The sequence below is a fragment of the Asterias rubens genome, chromosome 1 (genome assembly GCF_902459465.1).
Source record: "Asterias rubens chromosome 1, eAstRub1.3, whole genome shotgun sequence".
NCBI classification, from domain to species: domain Eukaryota; kingdom Metazoa; phylum Echinodermata; class Asteroidea; order Forcipulatida; family Asteriidae; genus Asterias; species Asterias rubens.
Genome location: NC_047062.1, coordinates 29,629,225 through 29,639,658, shown reverse-complemented (window position 1 = coordinate 29,639,658; position 10,434 = coordinate 29,629,225). Strand labels below are relative to the sequence as shown.

At 39.1% G+C, this 10,434-nt stretch overlaps 1 protein-coding gene across 1 annotated transcript; it reads right to left on the bottom strand.

Annotated features, from left to right (window-relative positions):
- Positions 1 to 1,709: 1,709 nt before the first annotated feature.
- On the bottom strand, positions 1,710 to 9,550 carry LOC117292377 (UPF0692 protein C19orf54 homolog). The gene is made up of 7 exons (XM_033774408.1): positions 9,492 to 9,550; positions 7,652 to 8,113; positions 6,164 to 6,247; positions 5,267 to 5,397; positions 3,795 to 3,921; positions 3,337 to 3,407; positions 1,710 to 2,860 (listed from the first exon to the last, which is right to left on the bottom strand). The coding sequence occupies exons 2-7, from the start codon at positions 7,984 to 7,986 to the stop codon at positions 2,508 to 2,510; spliced, it is 1,101 nt and encodes a 366-aa protein (XP_033630299.1). The 5' UTR covers positions 7,987 to 8,113; positions 9,492 to 9,550; the 3' UTR covers positions 1,710 to 2,507.
- Positions 9,551 to 10,434: the final 884 nt, after the last annotated feature.

Sequence of the window (10,434 nt, the reverse complement as noted above, 5' to 3'; positions counted from 1 at the left end):
CTTTTTTAAAGACTCATTGGGATAAAATGGGTAAGCTGTTGGAGAGATGAGAGACTATAAAGGATGTTTGGTGGCAGTAGACTTTCCTTGTAAAATCCATTGTTCTCGGAAATGTGCGTTTATGCAAACTTCGTAAACATTGGTTAATTACCAGGTATGTGTGCTGTCACCTAGTGTTAAAAAATCTCCAGTTTGAAAACTACCTTTAGTGAAGACACGGCATCCTTAGGAGCGGATAGTTTCATTAAAACATCACCATAAAAAAAACCTGTTGAATTGACTGGATAAATGACAAATGTGAAATGAGATATGTTGTTAAAAGTTTGCCTGATATTGTGCAGCCATTTTCGAAAGCAGTTGGTAATTATTTGACACACCTTTTCATTTTGAAGTTGGTCTTCTCAACAGTTACCTCATGCCATTACTGGCTTAGTCTGGGCCCAAGGAGTCAGTGATAGTGGATAGTGTACTGCGCTCGTTTGTAAATTGTTATAGCGTGCCCTTTTACGGCATGACCAGACAAGTTGGTTAAGTCATGCCTAAAAGGGTGCGCTATAATGAGTTACAACCGAGCGCAGTACACTATCCAATATCACTGACGGCTTGAACCAAGACTACTTCTGGCTCAGCTTTGGTGTACTTGTATTTTAATTTGTTGTGAATATAATAAAAACTTGTGTATTTTATTTTTTGCAAAAGTAGGGCAGCATTTCACTTGAAACATGTTCTGTATGCCTTTTTTGTTATCACTTAATTAAAAAAACAGATTTGTATGCAGCACTGAAAATTTTGACATAATTGATCATCGTATTCCAAATAATGTATTGTCCATTTTAAAGAATTGTTCAGAACGAGTGTATAACTATATTCTTAAAGCAAATAGTTAAAATAAGATGCACTGTATATAGTAACATAATAAGCTTGATAGAAAGCCAAATAGAGAATTTATTATCGGGCCAAGAATTTCATCTTGAAACGGCAAGGCCATTTTATGTTGCTAAAGTGCACTTCCATTGGAAAATGTTCAAGTCAAATTATTTTGTTGTTTTCTTGCAAAAATCAGGTGAAGCTTTTAAAAGCTGTGCCCAAATTCCATAGAACTGCTTCATTTAAAAGCTGGGCCCAATTTCATAGAACTGTTTAAAGGTCCTGGACACTACTGGTCACTACTCAAAATAATTGGTACTTGGCATAAAAACTTAAAATTATCAAAGATGTCTTTAAGCAGAGTCGGAGATGGTGCATGTGGTGTGGTGTTTATCGCAGCTCTATGAAATTGGGTCCTGGGGCTGTTATTAATGCTGTACCCTCTTATCAAAAAGAGTCAAAGCTCCTACTGTTCTTAATAAAGACCACGATTATAATTTTTCACTGTTGTGTTTGTGATTTAAACATCGTTATTTTTTGTTTGTACACATGGAAAATAATTGTTTGAATCGGGCTGTTTTGAATACTGTGTGATAATGTGGTTGTTTTTTACATGTATGTCGTCTCAAAATTTCATTGTAAAATAAATCAATCACATACACAAGTTACCGTTCAGTTTGTAATAATGTTGTCTTTATTTCAATACGGTAAGAACTACATACAAAAGTACTGAAGCTAAATTACATTACCGCTGATTTTCAGGATACATGTGAGAAGGATTTGAAACTTTGCATGGTGGTTGGAAGTGTAACTAAGAGAGGTTTGCGGTATAATCTCTGTGAGTCATGGTGGTTCTGAAACGAACCGGTGGTTAACGACTCGACGTTTCGATCAGTATGCTCTGATCGTCTTCAGGATACATGTAAAATTATGTGGTTTTACCTTTTAGAGTGATGTGTATTAAACACTGTGTGCCCAGTAGGGGGCCTACTCTCCCCCCGGGTATAACGAGAAAAACGATATGCGTATCACTCATGAGGATTCAAACCCACGTCATGCAAGAGCAGATGTCGTACCACTAAACAATGATGTCCAATTATGCTGTTGGAGTTGTAATAACTTATAGAGAAAAATAAAAGCAGTACTGTTTTTTCTGTTGCCCTAAAATGCATCTCATTAATGTTCAGTAAATCTTAATTCTTTGAAAGTATCCCAAGTCTTTGGCAATACAAGACGTTTCCCTTTTCTATCCCAGCAAGTACCTATTAGAACGACCTGAATGCACAATCCTGCCTGTATATTGCCCGCCCTCTGGGTTTACCAAACAACCCAATCTTGTCTGTAATGTTACTGTTTCTTCTGTCCACTAAATGTTTCTCTTTTACATTTTAGTAAACTTTGATTCTTTGAAAGTATCTGCAGTCTTTGGCAAGTTTCCTAACTCCATCCCATCATGGTCTTATTAGAACGACTTGATTGCACAACCCTGCTTGTATACCGCCCTCTGGGATCACAAACGAGTCGATCTCGTCCACAAAGTTTCCATTTCTTCTGTCCCCTAAAACGTATCTCTTTGATGTTTAGTAAACTTTGATTTGAAAGTATCTGCAGTCTTTGGCAAGTTTCCTTCCTCCATCCCATCATGGTCTTATTAGAACGACTTGATTGCACAACCCTGCCTGTATACCGCCCTCTGGGATCACAAACGAGCCAATCTCGTCCGTAATGTTACTACCGAGTTCAACCAGGTTGGCATTGCTGTCTGACAGAGCGGAATACTCCCACGGGTGGACGTGGGTGCTCTTGCCCTGCCTGGCGAGCACATAGATATTGGAGATAGAAATGTTATCGAGGACTGAGCGGATAGCTTGACTGCTGGTTGTCGGGCCGTTCGGGGTGGCCATGTGGTAGAGGTTTGGTTTATCCGAGTCATGTTGCCAAGATGTTGAATGTAGATCGGACATGCTGTGTTGGTTAGCTTGAAGAACAAACCCTGCGAGTGCAGAATATGCATAATGTTATTACCAATTGATTTGGATTAAAAATGTTCATGTGTTTAGCTGTAGAAGTATGTTGCGAGGCTTCCTTACGAGGTCAAAGTAGTGTTTACTTATTAACAGTGATATATATATATATACACGCTTCAAGACAAGTATCGGCCCTTTCAAAGTCCCATTTATACACCTAGGTTAAGAGAAGCAGTTATGGTTCAGTGACTTGCTCAATGACACGAGTGTGCTGGCTGGGAATCAAACCCACACTCAAATAATTGAGCCACATGGTGGTCACCTCTCTATGGATGGGATGTACATGTAGCGTTTTTTTTTTTCTGGGTTCGAACGTTTGTCTTCAAATCTTGTAGTCTTGTTTTCGGTTGGTTTTGGAGAAAGTTTTCTGTAATGTAGTGAATATGAAATAAGTAGCACCCTACTACGCTAGTGTGTTTACTGTTTGCTGTGTTTATCTCACCTGTTAAAACAGCCCAGTGAGCCTTGTGTCCCCTCTTGCAACATGGTTCACAATTACCGTCTTTGTCGTAACTTTGCTAGTTAAAGAAAACAGCATCAATATGTGTTCATATCTACATAGAAAGGTTACTTAGTGTTTAAGTGTGGATATTTTTAGTGTCTTAATCAATCTAAAAAATCTATGACGTTTATGTGTGCCAAGATTTTTCTGAATTCAGTGACATTCGGGGAAAAACATCAAAAAGAGAACATATAAACATGGAAAACACAACAAACTTACACTTTTGGACATGACTTGTGTCAAATCTTGCAACTTCATTGGCCATTTGCCATTATTGCCATTTTGGTATAAGCTCCTTGCCAGCATTAGTCCCATAAGAACATGGAGGTATTTGCACAGTGAGTAGTTTTAACCATAGCACTTAAAACAGTAAATATATGGAAACTACAAAAGGATACGGTACTAGGACTGGCCAGCCATTGGCTAAGTGTCCGATGATGCCATGGTGATTTTCCACCATAGTCCCACTGACGACCTTTCCACTGACTTTGGCGACATGACGGGCCAACTCCAGCATATTGGTAGCTGTAGACAATTGATGGAATAGTTAATGATTGAAACAATAGTAATAATAGTGGCTTCTTTATATAGCGGTCATATCCATCACTCAGTGACGCTAAAGACGCTTCAACATTGAGTATTTACCTGCAAGGTATTGTGGAGCTACGTTTTTGTATGGGACCGATTCTTTAACATAGCACCATGTAAATGTTTACAAGGAGCTGTTACGCAATATGCAGCAAATCAAACCAGGAACACCTACTCCTTAACATAGCACCATGTAATGGTTTATAAGGTGCTGTGGTGCAATATGCTGCCAATCAAACCAGGAACACCTACTCCTTAACATAGCACCATGTAATGGTTTACAAGGTGCTGTGGCGCAATATGCTGCCAATCAAACCAGGAACACCTACTCCTTAACATAGCGCCATGCAATGGTTTACAAGGTGCTGTGGTGCAATATGCAGCCGATCAAACCAGGAACACCTACTCCTTAACATAGCGCCATGCAATGGTTTACAAGGTGCTGTGGTGCAATATGCTGCCGATCAAACCAGGAACACCTACTCCTTAACATAGCACCATGTAATGGTTTACAAGGTGCTGTGGTGCAATATGCAGCCGATCAAACCGGGAACACCGGGGCGAACCCCTTCCCTTTTTGATAAATGCACTTTGTTTTGTTACGTGTATTACACAACACATGGGATGGCTTTATGTCATGCCCGAAAGATGCAGCAGTAATGGTTTATTGTCTTGCTTAAGGATGCAAGTGTCATGACAGCGACTCAAACCCACACTCTGCTAATCAGAAACACCAGAGCTCGAGTCCAGTGCTCCTTATCTGCTCGGCCACGACACGCCAAAATTAAGATATTTTTTGTAATGTTGTGTTTACAAAGTAAACATCACCAATGGTGGAAACACAGTCAATATGATGTGAATAAGTAAATAAATTAAAGGCAGTGGACACTATTGGTAATTACTCAAAATAATTATTGGCATAAAACCTTACTTGGTGACGAGTAATGGGTAGAGGTTGGTGGTATAAAACATTGTGAGAAACAGCTCCCTCTGAAGTGCCATAGTTTTAGAGAAAGACGTAATTTTCCACGAATTTGATTTCGAGACCTCAGATTTAGAACTTGAGGTCTCGAAATCAACCATCTAAACGCACACAACTTCGTGTGACGAGGGTGTTTTTTTCTTTCATTATTATCTCGCAAGTTCTTGACCGATTGAGCTCAAATTTTCACAGGTTTGTTATTTTATGCTTATGTTGAGGTACACCAACTGTGAAGGCTAGTCTTTGACAATTACCAATAGTGTCCACTGCCTTTAAGGAAAACCGAAATCATGGCTTTACCTGAAAACATTTCTCCCTGTAACGTAAACCCTTTCTCCTTTGCTGTGGTTGAGATGTGACTTTTATTGACTTTTGTACATGAACTAGGTTCCAGCATGTTGAGTGCAATACACAATGCTGCTATACCACATCTGCGATCAAAACAAAAACATCAACTACTCATGCAGGCCTGTATACTTTGTTACAGAAAGGGCAAGGGCACCAGGGCAGTTTCCTTCAAAAAAAGAAAATTAAAACTTGTAATGCAAGTTCGCCCCAAATAAGGCAAAGGGCACCCTATGAGGAAATTGTCAATTTGTACTGGAGCATTTCAAGGGCACGAAGGCAATGACCAGGGGGCACGAAGGCAATCGCCTTTGTTGCCTCCGTGAAGTATCAGGCCTGCTTGACTTTTGGAAAACTTCCTTCAGTCCTCCAGGCCTTAAATCTCAAGAAAATAGAATTCATAGACCACAGTTTTTGTTAACCCACTTTCACTGTCCAGATCAGAAATGAAATACCTAAAATATTTGTTTCCTCGTTTTTTATTTCAAAATTTATTTCAAAAGGTGGTAGAAATGTTTAGTTATTGCCAACAATCTGGATCGGTTATGTCTATGAAGGAAGAATAATCAGTAATTGGAATATACAATCTGAGAAACATTTCATGCAGAAATGTTTCTCAGATTAAAACGTTGTTGAATGCCCTCTCTCTAAAATCACATTCCTATGAAGGGGATCATTTCTCAAAAATGTTATATAGATAATCAACAGCTATAAGCACTTCTTACCTAGTAAGTTTTCAAAACTACAGTGCGTGTAAATTTAGGCACCACCAAAATTTAAACAAAGAAGGAGGTTTGATTCTGATTACACAATTAATTTCTTTTGCGTTTTAGAATGTAATGCTGTCCTTACTCTGGGCCTTGTTGTAAGATGGGCACCGTGTGACGATTGCTGGCCAACCAAATAGACTCATTATCATCTAGTTTGCACACTCCCCTAAACATAAGAACACATTGTTTATACCTGTGAGTACTGAACAGTTGTTAACAATTAATTAATGGCCAATAATACAAATTTAACCCCAACAACAAACCAAAAGGATTTACAAACTTGAAAGCCAATTCTTAAAAATAATGTACCTCCCTTGATTATTTGCTTTGTTTCCAACAAGATCAACACTATGTTTGAATATTTGTGTAATGTTGTTATGAACAGTAGCTAGATGTTTCTGGTTTGCATTTATGGCTTTCCATAGTATTCACACCTCGATTGGCAAAAACTCTGCGACTTTTGAAAGGTCTCTAATCCTTGTATTGTGTGATACTTAAAGCCATTGGACACTTTCGGTAAACAGTATTGTCCAAAGGCTCACACTTCGTGTATCACAACTTCTATATCAAATAACAAACAGGTGCAAATTTAGGCTCAATCGGTCATCGGAGTCGGCAGAAAATAACGGGAAAAACCCACCCTTGTTTCCGCACGCTCAGCTGTGTCATGACATGTGTTTAAAATAAATCCGTTATTCTCGATATCGAGAATTGATAAGTATTTTAGTGTTTTCTCAAAAAGTAAAGCATTATATTGAATAATATTTCAAGGGAAGTCTTTCACCATCACCTTCTGTAAACCCTGTAAGTTATTTGTAAATCTGTGAACTTTTTTTCCCTCTTCTGTACCGAAAGTGTATAATGGCTTTAATGCCTGTCAAGATCACACAGCAACAACTTCATAATAATAACAATAATAATGGCTTATTATGGCGCTAAATCGGCCACTCAGTGATGCTCAAGGTGCTTACACATTATTACCCCTGGTAACTGGGACATTTATTTGATTCCATAAACCATCTCAGCTCCCCGGGGAGTATACAGCCTGTGCTTCCAATAATGTAACACAATAAGCTTAATTGGTCACAAGAACCATCTCTACCCTCACAGGTACCCAATTTACCCCTGGGTGAAGAGAAGCATTTACAGTGTAACGTCTTGGTTGCTCAATGACACAATTGTCATGACCTGGATTCGAACCCACACCCTGATGACTTAACCCCATAGAGTTATATATAAGAACTAGAGGGCGCACTGGTAATGCTTCTTGCACAAACGCGATGGGACCGCAAGGAGACACGCGCACCATTCTGCGTGCGTTGAATATGAAAAATAGGTTGGAGTTTGTGTTTATTGAACGCCGACGCGATCCTGTTTTGTCAACTTACAAAATGGCTGCACAAACACACCCTAAGCAATGCCTGTTTGTTCAACTTAGAAAATGGCCGCCTGCGCGCATACGGGGCGTGTATATAGGCCAGTACGCCCTCTAGTTCTTATATACAACTCTATGCTTAACCCAGACAAAGGAACCAGCCATAGTTGTGTTTATAAAGAAGTTTTTATGTACCATTTTAGTAACTTGTGAATCCCTGTATGAACTTCCCTCCTCTGGATGTCTGCATAGTGTGACTTCACATCAGTTGAAGGTACTCTGCCGGTAACAGAGGGTTGGGAACGTGGGGAGGGTAGGCAAGGATGAGGCGTGGGTTGTTCAGGAACGGGAGGCAGGGGTAGGCTAGGAAGAGGAGTAGGGGGTTGTTCAGGAAGAGGCAGGGGCAGTCCAGGAGGTGGCAGGGGTAGGCCAGGAGGAGGAGGTGGAGTCGGAGTGGCTAACTGATGCTCCTCATCGCAATTCTCAGTCCTGTGTGGACAGGTTGATCTCGTTTCCCTTTGGTTGATCATTATCACCACAAGATGTAGGATTTGCGCCAAGTCACAGGAGTCAGATAACAAATGGATTCATTTTGAGATCGTCCTCCACCGACAGGAGGTTGTGTTTCATTAATACGTTGGCAGTTTTGCTGAAGAGCTGTGAAGAGTCAACCAGAAACATTCGTTAATAAATAGGGCTGGATAGCTCGGTTGGTAGAGTGCTCGTAATATGTTAATCCAGAGGTCGTTGGTTCAAATCTTGCTCAAGTCAGTTTGTCTTTGTGCAGCCCCAAAGAGTTTGTATTTTGAATCAACAAAGCTGAATGAAAGGGGTTGTTCTAAACCCCCCTCCTCGGCCCTTGATCCTATGCCCCTTGACTACGCTCCATATAATCAAACCGTGTCTCAAATCCAAATCTTGTTTGATGGCTTGAGTTTGACTAAGCCTAAGGCATGTATGGCGCAGATTTTTGTGTCTTCTACTTCCACCGTACTTCTAGTCTACTTCTACTTCAGTACTTGTCATACTATAGACAGTCCTTCAGTCAGGATGTAAACGCCATGGATCGAATGCAAAACATAGAAATGAGATAAAGAGATGGCAACGTTTGAAATTTAAAAAAAGCTTTGTGATCATAACCATTGGCCTCTGGCTCTGATGTTAACTCGCATTACTTTGCAAGACTTTGAAATAATTTAAAACTATTCATTAATTAAAGCCATTATACACCTTCGGTACAGAAAAAAACCAAAAAGGTTCACAGATTTACAAATAATTTTCAGGGTTTACAGAAGGTAATGGTGAAATACTTCTCTTGAAATATTAATCCATGAAATGCTTTACTTTTTGAGAAAACATTGAAACAATTATCAATTCTCGCTACAGTTTTTTTTAAAACACATGTCATGAAACCTGCGGAAACAAGGTATGGGTTTTCCTGTTATTTTCTCCCAACTCCGATGACCGATTGAGCCTAAATTTTCACAAGTTTGTTATTTTATATATAAGTTGTGATACACGAAGTGTGGGACTTGGACATTACCGTTACTGAAAGTGTATAATGGCTTGGGTAACTTTCCGTATGGCGCCACCACTTTTTCACTCATTTTTACAAAAAGGGATATTTCAATGAGGTAAATTAGATACTATATTATTTCATATCGAATGAAAAAGTGGTGGCGCCATGCGGAAACTTTTCCCATTTGTCAACACTTTAGTAGAAGAGCTACCAAACCAAGAAGTAGAATAGTGCAATTTGCTTTAAGACCTTTAATACCTCCGTTATATCCAGTGTCCAGACTATATACAGGCACTGGTCGTTAAGGCAAATAAGGGACTTTCCCGAACAAGGCCCGGCCGTGGCCCAACGCGACGATACGATACAAAAATTAGGCTGCAAAATGCACTTTCTTTAGTACGACTATGGTGTTTTACAATAGAAAATGATATTCTTAGGGTTGACATGGCTGTTTGTTTTAAATAATATCTATACTCTGAATGATTGCATACACCATAACTGTCAAAAACAACTTACTTTGTATTAGAAATCACCCTTTTTACTGACAGCCCACTTTTGTTATTTTTGACCATTGAAAGACGCCCTCAAGTGACAGAAATTCTATCAATGCGCTTGAGGGCGCTTGATCACTGACCTATATACAGAGATCAGTGCGCTTGATACATATACCCACAGATTATTTCTGTGCACATAACAAATTAAACCAATTTGTAGTTTCGCCCCGTTTATTGGCCCAGCTTATAAATGCCTCGAATGAAATTCGCAGGAAGTTGCATCTGATGATATAATGTTAATCCAGTAGTTACCCCAAAGTCAACCTTTTTGTATTACAAATATAAATAACAGCTAGGTTTTATAAATAAATAAAAAATTAAAAAATTAAAAAAGTTTCCGCACCTGTTAATGGTCACCCCTTTTTGCCTATTGATGTTTTTAATGAATTTTTGACTTTATCCCCCTTTTAAAACCTTACTTTCCAGAAGTAGGTAGCTGAGATGCTATTTTTTTTTACTTATAAAAAGAAAAGCCCACTTTTCGTGGCGCACTCGAACTCGAACTCTCGTGCACCCATGCCCAAATAAGGAACTATTTTCACTTGGTGTATCCCAACATAATATGCAAAAAATAACAAGCCTGTGAAAATTTGGGCTCATTGGTCATCGAAGTTGCAAGAAAAATATGATGAAAGAAAAAGCACCCTTGTTGTACTTGGGTGCTTTCAGATGCATAATAAAGGGCTTCGGCTGAAGTCTTTTGTTATTGAGTGAGATATTACCCTTTTCTCAAAAACTCGTTACTTCAGAGGGATCAATTTCTCACAATGTTTTATACTATCAACAGCTCTTCTTTGCTCATTATCAAGTCAGTTTTGTATGGTAATACATGTAATTATTTTGAGTAATTACCAACCAGTGCCTTTAAGACCACCATAATATACCTGAACATGACACTTAGTTTC